Here is a 15,715-nt window from a genome sequence, read left to right as displayed (position 1 = left end):
TTGAACATTAAAGTTCAAATATATGACAAATATTTTACCATTGTGTTTATGAATAAGCAACCTGAACATCATAAAAATTAGGTTTGTAAAGGTACTGAAGAGTTTAATTCATAAACAAACAAATATTGGCTATATTACCCTGTCTTTGCATACTATTTTTTAACCATTTTTAAAGGTTTTATTTATTTGTTTGAGAGAGAGAGAGAGCATGCACGCGTGCATGAGTGGGGGGGATGGGCAGAGGGAGTGGGAGAAGTCCCACTGAGCAGGAAGCTTGATGTGGGACTCAGTCCCAGGACCCTGGGATCATGAATGAAGCAATGTGTGAGTGCTTTTCTTGGGTTTCTATTAATCAAGGGAGAAACGGCAACATATCAGTAAAGAATAAACATTTTTTACTTTGAAACAAGGAAGGCAATTTATTGTAGTGAGATTACATTGAAATTCTATATATGATCCCCAATGCATATAAAGTAATTTCCTCTACACTGTTGGAGAAGACATACTGAGCCACGAAGAAACTCAAAGTGCTATAAATCAGTTAATATTGATGTAATGCATTTTTGCTAATCTATCCAAATTGAAAATGAGATGGTTGAAAGGACATATTTGTTTAAGTATTTTTCATAAATTTTAACGGTGGCCTTTTCAATTACTGGAGTCTGTAATGCCTTTGATAACTCCAAACACTGAAGTCTATTCCTTGCAGTCTGCTCCTTTTTCTTACCATGGTAAGTAGTTATCACAAAGCTGCTTATGAACATAAAGTTCTAACAGAGATTTAAACATTTTCCTCTAAATGGGGTTTGTGGAAAATATGAAAAATGGCATGAGATTTGAGGCAACATAAAAGTAGAAGAAAAATTATTTTTGAACACTTTGAACACATAGAAAAGTGCCCAGGAGGCAGAGAACAGCAATGCTGTTGACCACAAGTTCACAAACAAATATTCACATACTCATGTAGACATCTTTGCACCTGATACCTTGCCTCTAGTACATTTTATACACTTGCTACATGTTGCACAAATTTAGGCAGGCGCAGACACTGCCTGAGTGCCCTTGTGCAGCTAGCCCCCTTGAGGAGGGCTCTACACAATTTCTTGAATGGAGCTTATTCATGACTTTTTAGAAAACAAATTCTAAAGCAGTTCTTTATACAGTCCTACATTTACAGAGATACCACAAGCCATGTCATAGTGTCTAGTCTGCTTTCCTAAATGTAGGATTCTTTAGCATACTGGAGTTGGTCAGCCTCAAAGACCGGCTGACTACATTGCTGCACTAGGTGGTCCAGCCTACTCTTCTGTTTTGATTCAGATAGAGTTCTTAGGCGGTACAATTCTGGTCTCCTTGTAACAGTCACTTGTCCTATTGTTTCTGCAGAAGCATGGACAGTCCTGCTCTGTTCCCAACTCTCAGTCCTGGGAGATAGTCTGTGCCCGTCAAGTGGCTCTTCACTGCCTATATTTCTTGAATTCCCTCCATGACGAAAAGGTAGGAGAGGTGGTAGTTCAGTGTCCTGGCTGAGCATTCTAGCCCTCATGCTACCAACTGTTTGGCCCCCATAGGCCGAGAGGTCCAATGCCTGGCACCTAATGGCCTCTTCATAAGATGGCGGACTTCCAGGGCTTCTCTGGTCCACTTGCTGGAACACATCCTCGACTGAGAGGGCATAGGATCTGGAGCTAAAGTCTAGAGCAGTTTGGCCCTGGATTTCAGACAAGTTTTCCTGAATGATTCGCCCAGCAAGCTGACTTTCTTTTTTAAAACCTTTCTTTACTTGGTCTCTGGTAAAGCCTTTGGATTTCACAGACACGCAACTAGGGGTTTTGGTAAGCACTCTTTTGTGAGAGGCAAAGGAGAATGACATGGAGTGTTTTTTGATTTCTCTGTTGGGCTTACTTTTCTCTGTCTTTGTGAAAGACTGATGTCTTGTGAAGAAATTTCTTTTAGGACTGGAAGGAGAAGCCATGGGTGAGCTGTCAGAGGAAGCATCCAGAGAGCCACTGGAGGTGGCTTTGGGCATTAGTCCCCATAGTGACACCAAACCCTGAGTTGAGTTCTTCACCTTCAGGTCCTGTGGCCTTTGGATTTTGCCTTCAACTGCAGGAAACACCTCCTCTGGAAATGGGTCTTCAGCCTCCTCACTTTCCAAATGAGCCCCTGCCTGAGCCATGGTGAAGTCATCCTCACTCCGTGTTAGTTTTTGGTGTGTTTTCTGGCTCTCCAGGCTCTCTTGTGAGGAAGACATGCTGGGCTCTGAGTAGCTCCTGTCTGGTTCACTGAAGTTTTTCAGCCCGGCTATGGTGCTGACAATGGGCTCCGGGCTCAACTCCCAAGCAAGCTGTGGGCCTCTGGACTCCCAGCTGGCAGCCGTCTCCAAGGGCACCTGGGGCTTCCTGTTTGGGGAGCCAGTGGCACCGCTGGATTCCACGTCAGGATCATTGCTGTCATAGGCTGAGTCATTCTGCAGCATTGACAGGTCTAGAGGAAGTGAAGGGATAGTTGAGTTTCTGATTCAGTTTCTTTGAAAAATAAACTATATATAGTACAATTCACCCCACTTGTATCAAGTATAGTGCTAGGGACTCTGGTGAAGCTACTCTGGGACTTGATGTGAAAGAAATTTGTCACATTAAAATTTTGTTTCTTAGTTAGAGAGAAGGTGTGGAAGAGAAGTAGGAAAAGGAAACATGAGCGAGAGAATGAGAACGAGAAAAGAGAACAATGTTTCACTGAACATTTATTGATCTTAAATTTAAAAATTAATCTTTCGGATGGCTCTTTTGTTGGATCCGTTCCATTATAATGGACCCATGTCCCACTGCGTGGAAACAACCCTCTAACTAAAGCTAACTTAGTGAAATTGGCAGTTCTTCCTGATTCAGAAGGAAGCTGAATGAGTGTCAGCAGAATGAGGAGACTGTGGGAAAATTTGAGAGCAAGTTTCCATGTTAATGGTGTCCTGTGGATTTGGTTTGGTGACTTGTGCAGGTGACTTCTGCTTCAAATACCAGAGATACTTTATGTTACTGGCATGGACTGGCAGACTGGCATGAACTTCCCTCCATGATCATAATCATTCGAGAGCACATTTTGTACCTGAACTGTCGGTGTGTTCCAGAGAGTCATCAGAAGCAGTACTGGGGTGTGTGGGAATGTTCTTCCCAAATATTTCCAAGCAGTTTTCAATGAGGAACTCCACCAGTGACTTAACCTGTGAGGAAGAATAGGCAAGTCATCAGCCTAAAGGCATTTTGAGTTTTCTTTAAAGGAAGAGGGAAGAGAATGGGGATATAATGAGGGTCTGCTGTTAGGGATGTGCCAAACGAGAGATCTTTATGTGTTTGGAAACGGCATACAGAAAATGGGTAAAAGTCATATATATTAAAGTTATTTTTGAGACATGCATTTTTAGAGAACTAAAAAAAAAAAAAGACCTCTAAAGTAACTAAAATTTTCATGTAAATAAGCAGTTTCCCAAACTACTGACAGAGTGCAATGCATAAATGAAAAAAACAAAAACACAACAAAACCCAACCCAACCAAAGGGCTTTTCTATAAATTGGGAGTTTCTCAGAAGTAGACTGGAACAAACCTTGTTGTTCAAGTCTTTCTGGGCTTCGAAAGACAGGTGTTGGTCATTCTCTCGGGTCAGCATGTTGGGTCCGATGCAGATAGCTAGATTGCTGGCATCCATCTTATTGATCTCGGAGTTTTTGCTGATCAGATAGAGCACGGAGATCAAGTGCTTGAGCAGCAGGAGGTTGGGCCGCGGGAGCTTCTCTGCAACCCTGGAATGAGGTTCAGGGAAGCTGATTTTAGAGGAGGCTAATGGTTTTAGTGGAGTAAGTTGAAAATTTCTGCCTAACGCAGACTGCCTTCAAAATGAGGAAGGTACATTCTTACTGGTAAGATGGTGAAATGTTCATTCAGACACTTCCAGTGGCAATTGATGTGGAATGAAACTGGTTAACCATGAGATCTTAAAGACCTAAGACACTGGTCTTTATAATTAGGACAACAATACAGGGCCTGTTGTTTGTATAGATCTTAAATTAGGAATCTTTAACTTCTGTAACAAACTCCATTGTGGAATACATTTTGAAAACTGTTTTGTAGAGCAACTTGTGTAGCCACACAGAATGTCTTTCTAAAATTGCAAGACTGATATTTTGGGAGCACAATCATTTGCCTTTCTTGATCTGTGATCATCCCACAAAAATGACCCATTTTTATACCATTCTATGAAATCTTTATGGAGAAGAAATCAGTTTCTAAGGGCATGTTCATAAATACGGTCAAGTCAGCACTTGATCAGGAACATTGGTACTAATGATAAAAAAAAAAAAAAAAAAGAGATGTGTGAAGCCTCACTTTTTCAAAATATGCAATGGTGATCTAATATAGCGGCCGTTTTCACTTCTCATAAGAAGTTGGTATTATGAAAGAACTTTATGTCTTTAAGAAGAAACTTGCAGTAATCTTAGGATTTTCAATTTGGGACAGATACTCTAATGCCTTAATTCAATAAACTGTTCATTGTAAGTATTTAGCCATGTAGAACAATCCTAATAGACTTGCATCCAGCAAAAATGCTGATATGTTGAAGTCAGGTGTTTGAGATTGTCTAGTTGCTGAAAGGTTGCAGGTCATTTACAAATGTAATTGGTTTTTGTTGTCTTTGGAATTTGTTTTTATATAGTTTTCATTTTGATTATTTTTTTTTCATTTTGATTAATTTTAAGACATGAAATATGCTGTGGAATTTTATGATGAAAACAATCCTTTCCAGATTGTTCCACGATGCTTTAAGGGATGCTTTATGAGGGAGTTTTTGCCTTGCAGAACACACATCTATTAGGTTAACCTCAAATTCCTACACTTGGCAATTTAGCCTGTTTTGAGTCTTTCATCTATGGTTTTTGTCTCATATCTTCTTGAACTACTTATATTTTTATACTCCTTCACCTCTTGGAATTTGTGACTATTGAAATTTACTTTCTACTCTGAAAAAGTGTTTCCTTTCATTTGGCTAAAACTACTTTAAAAGGAATGTCCAGGGTACCTCATAATTTTTATTCTGGGAGTAGACAAATAATTCCACTCTGATTCCCTAGACACTTCAATTTTCCTGAAACACTCAGGGAATTGTGTGAAGATCAAAAGATGGAAACCACGGGGGCCTGGGCCCTGGCAATGACTCTGGCCACTTACTGTTTCAGGGCCTCAATTCTATCCTCCTCATTCTGCTTCTCCAGGGCGTCCATCCATTCTTCAAACAGGTCACATGAAAGTAGCTTAAGTGGGATGCTTCTGAGGAAATCCTGGAGGATGAAAAGTGAATGGTTTGGCCTGGTTACATTATATAATGTGCTGGCATCTTTGTCTTCCCCTTGTCTGGTCCAGCTCAGGGGCCCTCTGATCATCCTACCATAGGCTGCACCCCCTTCCTTCCTGCATTTGACTGCTCTAGGGAAATCTCTCTCAGCAACTTGCTAACAACGGACAGAGTAAGGCCATCATCTGAGATGCTACCAGCTTAATAGGCATGGACTTGGCATTTCCTCATCAGAATTGAATGTATCATTTTCTGTTGGAATCTGAGATCAGAGACACAGAAGTGTTTATATAAGAAGATAAAAGGCTTAACTAAAAAAACTTAAACTCCAAGGTCAGTTTACTTTGATTTGTTGGGAGAAGAGCCATTTCTTATTTTCTGAGACTTAATATCACTGGAGATTATTTGGTAGCAATGCTATTAACTCACCTTAAAGATTGCAGCCAGGAGGTGCACGGGGAGACTTTTCAGATCTACCATGCCTCCCGAGTTGAGATCTTCCTTTAGCTCTTTGCGGGCTTTCTCATTGGCTGCTTTCCTGAATATCCCTTCGGTGGAAGGTCCTTTAAGGCACAGAATAGTGAGAATATCCTGTTGGAAAGAGAGGTATGAATAGGAAAAGGTTACCCTTACTTTGAATATGAAACCATGTGCTGCTACTACTACATGAAAATTCTATGCTTAGGTATTAAAATGGTGCATAGGAATAGTGGCAAACTTCATCCATCATAGAGCATCCTCTCCATAAAAGTTAGTTCTCCATGATACCAACATGGTCTTTTTTTTTTTTTTTCAACATGGTCTTAACAAGAGATCATGAATGCCATTTTTTATAGCCCCATTTCTATCAACTGTTTCCCTCAACTCTGCTGTTTTTCTAAGAGGAGGTAACTTGGGAAAGTTCTAATTTTGTACATTCTAAAATTATTTCAGGCCTCTCTCCTTTCAAGTCATTCCATATAAACACTGGATTTCTGATCATGACTTTTCAGAAGCTACACATTTTTAGCACTCTTAACTCCATGAAATCAGGAGGATGGAGGGATGGAGAGCAAGCATAATTAATTTCTAGACTGTCAGCAGCCAGGTAGTCTCCTGACTGCACTCATATGTGGAAACACCATTTCCAAAAGTGGAAAAAAACTGGATTGGCCCCAGCGAGTTTAGCATGAGAATGATATTTAGAGCTCCCAGGGATTTTTCACATCTGACAAAAACCTGAAGCAGGTTTCGGAGTACACGCACACCTACCTGAATGGGTCTGGGGAGTGTGTCGTCCTCACCACAGATGATTGACAAGGGCTGATCAAATAGTGGCACTTTCAATTCTGGTTCTGAAGCCCCGGGAAAATCTGACACAGTAGAAAGCCTTCTCATGAGAAATGGCCAAGACAACACCTTCTTTCTCTTCTTAATTTCTGCAGCCAAGAAAATAAGGCAAGAGAAAAATTAGATTAACTTATTAATAAAGATCCATATACGACAATGGGTAGTATCACCCACATAATGTCACCCATGGTATGCCATGGGGGTGGGGGACAGATAATTTTAAAAAACCGAGAAAGCAAAGGGTGTGAATTTTATTTTATTTTAATTTTTATTTATTTATGATAGTCACAGAGAGAGAGAGAGAGGCAGAGACACAGGCAGAGGGAGAAACAGGCTCCATGCACCGGGAGCCCGACGTGGGATTCCATCCCGTGTCTCCAGGATCGCGCCCTGGGCCAAAGGCAGGCGCCAAACCGCTGCGCCACCCAGGGATCCCAGGGTGTGAATTTTAATCTACAAAAATGAACCCAAAAATATGGTTCATGGTTACCGGAGCAACCAGCCCCTAAATATCAACACCAAGGTTCCTCAAAGTCTCCACCTTTCCTGTTTTTACTCTTTAGTGGCTGTTTGCAGAAAATCAGCAAAACCTAGCTGAGCCGATCACAAACAACCATCTCAATATACTGACCTTAATAACTGTGGTAGGTATTCTGTTGCAAAATAGATTTTAATTTTCTCCTTTGATGGAGAAAACAAAACTTAAAAGGAGAGGAAGTAACTTGCTCAAGATCTTTTTTTTTTTTTTAAACTGAAGTATAGTTGACATAGAATATTACATTAGTTTCAGTGACGATAGGAAACAGCATGGGGTTTCCTCAAAAAATAAAAATAGAAATACTATATGATCCAGTAATTTTACTGCTAGGTTTTAGCCAAAGAAAAAGGAAACAATTCAAAAAATTATATGCACCACTATGATTATTGCAGCATTATTTACAATAGCCAAGATTTGGAAGCAATCGAAGAGTTCATTGGTAGATGAATGAATAAAGAAGATGTCTATAAACACAGCAGAATATTATTGAGCCACAGAAGAGAATAGAATCTTGCTCAGGATCATCCTGGAGGTCCTTAGCGGGGCCAACCAGTACGCCTTTGCAGCCGCACTAGCACCAAGCAGCCACTAGGGGGAGCTACACCGGTCAGTCTGCAGCCTCCTTCAGGATTTCCCCGGTGGCTGCTGGAGGACAAGGCTGACACAAATTCCTGTGTGAAGGCTTGCAGCGAGACCGGGCAGTTGGGAATTATCAGTAAAACATGAGCAAGAGGTTCTATCTTTGCAAAACCCTGAACAAGTGTGTGCAAGGGGCATCGCATCTCACATGTGTCCTTATTTTTTTTTTATTCTCCCTTTATTTGCCTTATTTCCCCCTAAATATCAAAGCTGTATTTTCTTTTTTCTTTCTTTCTTTCTTTTTTTTTTTTTTAAGAATTTATTTATTCATGAGAGACAGAGAGAGAGAGAGAGAGAGAGGCAGAGACACAGGCAGAGGGAGAAGCAAGTTTCATGTAGGGAGCCTGATGTGGGACTTGATCCCGGGACTCTAGGATCACACCCTGGGCCAGAGGCAGGCCCTAAACCGCTGAGCCACCCAGGGATCCCCCAAAGCTGTATTTTCTAAGTGCATTGCTGTGTGTTTCTACCCTAGCAAGTGGAAGAGGATGCAGAGAGACGTGGCTTGTCCTTAAAGTTTGGGAGAACTGGGTCGCGGTTATGTAATAAGACATATATTATGGAAACAGTGAAGAGTGAACAGTAGGATTCTTGGGAATTTGAGATCAGGAACAATTGCCTCATGGGTTCCTACATTCATTCTTCATGAGAGAGAAGGAAGAAAGGGAGAAGGAACTCTTTTTCATATGTATGCCTGCTTTAATGGACAAAACAGAAGTGGCTCAGAGATCTGACCCCACCAAAAACTCCTCAGAGAACTGGAGGGTTGGCTGTAGAGGATCTGTTCTGTCAGAGACCTGGTGCCCACAGGGCTAGAGTCTGCCTGCCATTTAAGTGTTAATGTTCTGCGGTCTTTAAAAGAACACTAAAAAAAAAGAATTCCTAGTAGAGTAAAGTACTGTGGTTTTGTAAACCAAGAACATTTGCTGTTATCATTTACATAAAAGACCAGTATGTTTTCAAAACTCACCAATTAGCTGGCAAATGTTATCTTCACTCTCACATGATGCCAACAGAGGATGTTCCTTGATATCACCCTAAAAAAATATTTATTTTAGTTAAAAATGATTGAAGAGATCTACCCAGTCTTTCCTCACAAAATACACTTAGAACATTTTACTCATATTAAAAATTAGTCAAATCCAATGATTTTTTTCTAACTTCTAGAATCAATAATAAAGTCTTGATTATCATCATATAAGGTCCCAATTAATGTTTTTAATGAGCTACACTTAGGATGTTAATTTTCTACGCTGATAATTACATAATTGAAAATATTCCATGAAAACAAAGTTTTCCATGTTCTTATTGTGCAGATGAAAAGTTTTTAAAATTGCTCTCACCTCTGACTGACATTCAATCAGTGTCTCCATATTATTGGCATTTAGTGTTTTTGACTGAAAGAGAAAAAATTAAATTAGGTAAAGATCGTTTGACTCTTACCCTGGAAACTATGAATTATGTTATATAAGAGGGGTACGTACAACATTGCAGCTGCTTATCAACTTCATTAGAGTTGAGCTGACTGTCCAGGGATGAATTTTGCTCCCGTGGGGCCTTGGCTCTGCCTGTGAGAAGTCGTATGGGAGAGAGGGAGGAGGGAGACACATGATAAATTGGCCAATTTCAGTGCCAAAACACAAAGTCTGAAACTATTAGAAAAATTTTCACTTAAAGTCTGTGATATGTTACCAGATGTCTTCGGCTATTAAGAACAGCACCTGAACACACTTATTTCTAAATTATTTAAACCTGATATCTTCACCATGCCGAACTTTGTTATTCATCTAGTGCCATCCCATCAAGAGATAATCTAACAATCACACGATAACTAATGTTTTCGGGGTTGGGTGGGGGGAGCTTATATGTGTCAGGTACTGTATTATGTGCTCTGCAAGGATTAGCTCCTCTTACCCCCAGAGGAAAAAAAAAGAACTTATATTCAGGATGCTACTTGCAGTAAACATAAAACAAAGTTAATATTGACAGAATTCCTTTACTAAAAGAGTGCAGGCTTCACACTGAAGGAGAGCTTTCAGGGCTCAGAGTCTTTATAACCTTATTTGCTGCATGTTTAGGGGTACAGCTGTTTTCTCTTGGAGGTGCTCTCAAAGACCAGTGATTTGCTAGCTAGCTAATTTCCCAGTTGTGTTATTTTATGGTACTTACCCTCGGGGAGCCTCCAGCCAGCGTTCTCTTATCTCCAGGGAACCGTGCAAAATGGGAGAAACAGTGAAACACTCTGCTCCTACTAATCCACCGGTAGAGGAAGACTGAACTGCTCTAACTTCACGTGTTCTGCATTATAAACGAGAGGGGGCGGGCAGGTGGAAATTCAGAATATTACTGAGACCGGAAAGAACATCATGGGTTGTCACCCAGACATAGCCAGCCAGACACTGGGGAGCTCTCACTTCCTCATTCCTTTTAGGGCAGCTCTGGTTCTTTTTCTAACACTTCAAAGTAAAAAAAAAAAAAAAAAATCTATAAACTACTAAGGGTGGAAAAGATGACATATGGCCCATAGGTGAAGGCTCTGATTAATGTCACAGGTGGGATGTATGAATAAGAAATTGTGTTATTCTGTAATAAACATAATTTTATTTTGTAAAGTGGTGATTTCAGGTGTGCTTGTTTTGTATCCTGTTTGGGTGCTGTCTCCCTTCCACCCACCATCTACTCTGTTCATCAGTCACCAGACATTGACTGGCACCCTTTGGGTGCGGGATGCTGTTCCTGTAAGAAGTCCAGACATGCTGCCTTATTTGAGAAATGTCCCCATCACTTTCCTTTGAAATTAGGAAGAGTCCACTAAAGCCAACTGCCAACATATTAACCACCCCCTTCTTTCCCTAACTCTTAGTCAAAATTGTTAATACTTAATTTGTGGTTAGACCATCTCTAATCCTGACACGGAAGGAAAACCAAAAATTCCTTTGATCAGACCAATTTCAGGTAGAAAGGAGATGGTGAATTTCATATGTGGATCCTTCTGGATATGAGAAAATCTTTGGTCTTTTCTGTATTTAAAAGGCTGTATATAAAATGACTCAAAAACCTCAGGAGCAGAATGTGACACTCATTGTGACATGTTCACACAGTGAAGTGTTCCATAGCCCTGAGAATGCATAGTCTTTAGCTACATCCAACAGTGTGGTTGGGTCTCACAATGTAATGTTGCGCTGAAGAAGCCAGACACAAGAGAGTGTATCTTGCATGCAAAGTCATCTAAGCTGATAGGAGCCAATCTGTGCCATGATAGAAGGCAGCATCCCCTGGGGTGGGTAGTAACCACTGGGGGCCAGAGAAGGTTTTGTAGTGATCTAACTCTTGATCTGGACACTGATAATCTTATGTTCACATTTCTGTATGTATGTTTTCTTCAACAAAAAAAAAATTAAAACTACCTTGTCTTAATTCATCATCAGAAGGCTTTAATTCCAAGACTTTTTTCATATTGATAGCTGTATTGTTCTTTATGCCAAAAGAGAGTCATAATTAGGCATTCCTCGGGAAACTGAAGCACAGAACAGTTAAAATTTGTCCCCTCCGTTTCAGTGAGTGGCATTCAGGCTTCCAGCTGGAGGCTCCCTCTCTGAAAACTGCCACAGAGCCAAGTTTACAACAGTGCTCCTGCAGAGTCTGTGCACATTACTGCCTTTCATCCTCCCTTCTGCCTTTACAAACCTTCAAAATGACTCATTGACTTTTTTTTATTATCAAAAAGGGCATATATGCTGTACCTAGCCTAGAGAAGGCATTAGTAGGTACTCAGTAAGTAGTTTCTGAATAAATACATTTACATATAGTCATTCTTTGTGCTAACACGTAGTTCATGAACTTTTTTTCATTTGGCATACTTTTTGTTTTTTTCTAAGAAACTTAATGTATGTACTGCTCTGACAACTAATGCATTGATCCTTAATCTCAATATTTCAAATGAAGACCATATACTTTTTCTTCTAATTATGCACTGTACCCCACAATGTATGTTTTACTAGTGGTTTAAAAACTGCTTTTGTTTTGCCATACAATTATATATTCAAAAGAAGATGAACCTAGAATCCTCGTATATGAAATGTAAAAAAAAAATTTTAAGGGTGGTCTGGGTGACTCGGTTAAGTGTCCGACTCTTGATTTTGGTTCTGGTCATGATCTTAGGGTCTTGGAACAAGCTCCACTTGGGCTCTGTGCTCAGTGAGGGGTCTGCTTGGGATTCTTTCTCTCTCTCTGCTCTGACACCTTCCATAAATAAATCAATCAATCAATAAATCAATAAATCTTAATTTTTTTAAAAACTATTTGCATCTAGAAAGAGGGGGAAGGCATAGGCATAGGCCATTTTACCTCTTTTCCTGATGAGCCCGAGCTGGGGAGCCTTTAGGAGACTTGAAAACTCACAGGTTTGGTCTGTATCAAGCAATTCTCAGAGTATATGCAGGGAGCCCAGGAGGTGCTTGAGACCCTTTCAAAAGGGTCCATGAAATTAGAACTATTTTATAATGATATTTGCCTTTTTGACTCTATTCTCTCAAGAGTATACAGTGGGGTTTTCCAGAAGCTACATGATGAGAGATATTCTGATACAACAGGAATGCAAGCTTGCATTTCTTTTGTTTTAAATTTTTCTCAGCTTTAATTTCTCCCAAGGTGCATATTGGTAAATATAGCTGGCATAAATTAAATCTCTTTAGACTTGTCAATGATTATGAGAAGGGTTCCTGAGACCAAAGAGTTTGAGAACTGCTGATCTACATCACATCTGTGCATATGAGAAAGTTTCTTTTTTTTTTTTTTTTGTTATTTTTTATTGGAGTTTGATTTGCCAACATATAGTATAACACCCAGTATTCATCCCGTCAAGTGCCCCCCTCAGTGCCCATCTCCCAGTCACCCCATCCCCCCACCCACCTCCCCTTCCACTACCCCTTATTCGTTTCCCAGAGTTAGGAGTCTCTCCATGAGAAAGTTTCTGATACTTGTGGTGCATCATTACCTCTACTCATGGATGCAGCCATTTTTGAGGAATCTGAAATTACTCTATTTTCCATTTTAACCAACTGAGCCACTCAGGTGTTCCAGTATGGAAGAGCATTTCTAAAGCCCCAAGCGTTGGTACCCTTTTCTTTGATTCTGTATACTTTTTTTTTTAGATTTATTTATTTAAGAAAGAGAGGAGAGAGTGCACAAACAGGTGGAGGGGCAAAGGAAGAGAGAGAGAGAGAGAGAGAGAGAGAGAGAATCTCAGGCCAACTCCCCACTGAGTGCAAAGGCTGGTGGGGCTTGATACCATGACCCTGAGATCATGACCAGAACCAAAATTAAGAGTCAGATGCTCAACTGACTGAGCCACACAAGCGCTCCTCTGAGTCCTTCTAATGATACCAATGTCCCTCACTATAAACTCAGCCATCAAAATATGACAGTGGAAAAAAATGAAGTTAGTTGGATATAAGAAAAGTACTATTTCCCCTTGGATATGTAATCCCCAAATTTTTTGTATTAAAAAAAATCTTTATTCAGCTTTTAACCATCAATGGGCCCTAACAAACATTTTTAAAACATTTTTAAAACTCATGATCCCAAGATCAAAAGTCGAGTTCTCCACCGACTGAGCCAGCCAAGTACCCCCACCAAAGCTTTTTGAATTTTTAAGATTTGATTGTTGTTGGCATACTGTTTTTCTATTAGGTAGAGAATCATATATTTAAATTTATTATGAAATATACTAAGAATTAGACCTAAATAAATATGCTTATTTCAGTAACAACTCTTGAAAAAAGGTAGTAACAGTTTATATTATCTGTTAATGATATTGTGGTGACTTTGAACATTTTATAAAGAAGAAATGTTTAAAATGCAAATGCTATAAATTATATTGGTTGTAACATTTTCTGTAATCTAGTTTAATTTTTCTCTTCCTCTCTCCTCCTCCTCTTCGATTTTATTTATTTATTCATAGAGACAGACAGAGAGAGAGGCAGAGACACAGGCAGAGGGAGAAGCAGGCTCCATGCAGGGAGCCTGACGCGGGACTCGATTCCGGGTCTCCAGGATCACACCCCGGGCTGCAAGCGATGCTAAACCACTAAGCCACCAGGGTTGCCTTCCTCCTCGTCTTCTTTTTCCTTTTCTTATCCTGGGACTGTATTATGGGACTAGGTGTGGACATTTGTTGACATTGAATTTCAGGGCTGAATAGGTTTTAAGCGAGCAACTAGTTTAATGTCCTGTCCCTCTTCTGATGATGCAGCATCCCTGCCAAGTTGTCTCTTTATGATTGTTCTCAAAGTCATCCCGGGCTAAGGGCGTGGTCCTTCCTGAGTAAGCCCTTCTCTATCCAGCAGAAGGCTTCTGGTTATGTCAAAGGGGAACCCACCTTCCAAAAACTCTCATGTCTTAAGTGCCATCCCATTCTGGGGGATAGAGTTTTCAGTTTCCTTTACTCAGGCCATGTGGCCCCCAAACCCCTGCCCCAAGCAAACAAACAAGCATCTCTTTTTGAAATGGAAAGACCTCTGAGCCTTCATCATCCCGGTAGGAAATGTTCTTTTAAACATCACCTTGGGTTTTGGCATCCATCCATTAGCTCTGTATTCTAGGGTGTGAGACCTATTTACTTAACACCTACTATGTGCCATATACTGTAGGGCATTAAATTTATTTTATTTTCAAATACCTTATCTCACATAATTGCTAAAACAATGTTCTGAGTATGTCATTCTTTGAGGCTTATAGATGTGACAGCTGGGCCTCCACGGGTCAGGTAGCTCTCCCAAGGTCACACCACTGGGTTTGAACTTTGCTCTTTCCAGTTTCTCAAGGATAATCCTTCAAGGGATTCATTTATAAATGGAAACAAGATGTCTAGACCTATTCTATCCATTCAATGCCAGACGAGTCCTGGTGAATCCTTCTAGGGAACTCTTACCTAGCAGAGAGAGTCAGATTTAGGGCATTGTCCTGAAACTTCAAATCTCCTCTGTCACTTTCTTTAATAATCATAAAGAGAATACAATTTACATCATCTTTAAAAATATATAGCACCGAAGGTTCAGTGATGTGCAGAAACCATTACATCGACAAATTAGAATTTTCCATTTGTCTCTAGTTCTTGCATCAACATACCATACCCTACTTTGGTGGGGAAGGGAAGTGCTGAGCTCTCTGGGATGGAAGTTAGCAGGAACCAGAGCCATACAAATGCATAAGCCAAGGCCCCTAGCATTTTCTAAAGCAGGAATATCTTTTGGCTCTTCTCATTGGCTAGATTGTTGGTGGGAGACCCCAGAGGGAGGCGTTCTTGTGCCTCTAGGAGATGTTGATAGTCACCATCTAATTAACGGGTATGTTTGTGACTGATGGAAAGCCACCCTGAGCCACCTGGTCCTGGTGGCTGCTGGAGGAGATGCTCTCCTATGTTAGTGCTGGCCTGTCAGGCATATGGTTCTCCCTGTGGAGATAGAGCAGGAGGGGCAGGTCCTACAACGCTAAGTCCAAAAATCTCAGGTGAGTTTGATGGCAGTTTTCCCAGCCACCAGAGAAACATTTGTAAATACAGTGTGAAATTTGGAGGCAGGTATATATATATATATACACACACACGCACACACATACATATATATATGAAAAAAAAAGATGGATCAGTTTCACTGGGTCCATAGTCTTGCCTCATGCAATTTTCTTAGAAAAGCAAGCTCTTATCCGATGTGACAAGAGTTTTCAGAACAGGGAAAGGGACCTGCTTTTACTAGCAAGCAGAAATAGACAAGACGGCTGCTTCTTTTTTTTTTTTTTTTTTTTTTTAAGACGGCTGCTTCTTATGCTAGGACTCTTATTAGCTCCTGATCACAGTCAAGATGCTT

The 15,715-nt window shown here is 40.3% G+C and overlaps 1 protein-coding gene across 1 annotated transcript; it reads right to left on the bottom strand.

Annotated features, from left to right (window-relative positions):
- Nucleotides 1-391: 391 nt before the first annotated feature.
- TAGAP (T cell activation RhoGTPase activating protein) lies at nt 392-10,198 on the bottom strand. The gene is made up of 10 exons (XM_026018728.2): nt 10,020-10,198; nt 9,335-9,418; nt 9,194-9,247; nt 8,821-8,887; nt 6,596-6,762; nt 5,774-5,935; nt 5,221-5,330; nt 3,602-3,797; nt 3,106-3,220; nt 392-2,487 (listed from the first exon to the last, which is right to left on the bottom strand). The coding sequence occupies exons 2-10, from the start codon at nt 9,359-9,361 to the stop codon at nt 1,217-1,219; spliced, it is 2,169 nt and encodes a 722-aa protein (XP_025874513.1). The 5' UTR covers nt 9,362-9,418; nt 10,020-10,198; the 3' UTR covers nt 392-1,216.
- Nucleotides 10,199-15,715: the final 5,517 nt, after the last annotated feature.

Source organism: Vulpes vulpes, chromosome 1, assembly GCF_048418805.1.
Source record: "Vulpes vulpes isolate BD-2025 chromosome 1, VulVul3, whole genome shotgun sequence".
NCBI lineage: Eukaryota > Metazoa > Chordata > Mammalia > Carnivora > Canidae > Vulpes > Vulpes vulpes.
This window is presented reverse-complemented; position numbering and strand designations above follow the sequence as displayed.

Bases quoted from the DNA above. Each gene is read 5' to 3' on its own strand.
- TAGAP (XM_026018728.2), bottom strand. From the start codon at position 9,361: ATGAAGTTGATAAGCAGCTGCAATGTT. The intron at 8,888-9,193 runs GTGAGAGCAATT...ATATTTTTTTAG, and splicing joins TGATTGAATGTCAGTCAGAG to GGTGATATCAAGGAACATCC. The intron at 3,798-5,220 runs GTAAGTGGCCAG...ACCTCATTCCAG, and splicing joins AGAATTGAGGCCCTGAAACA to GGTTGCAGAGAAGCTCCCGC.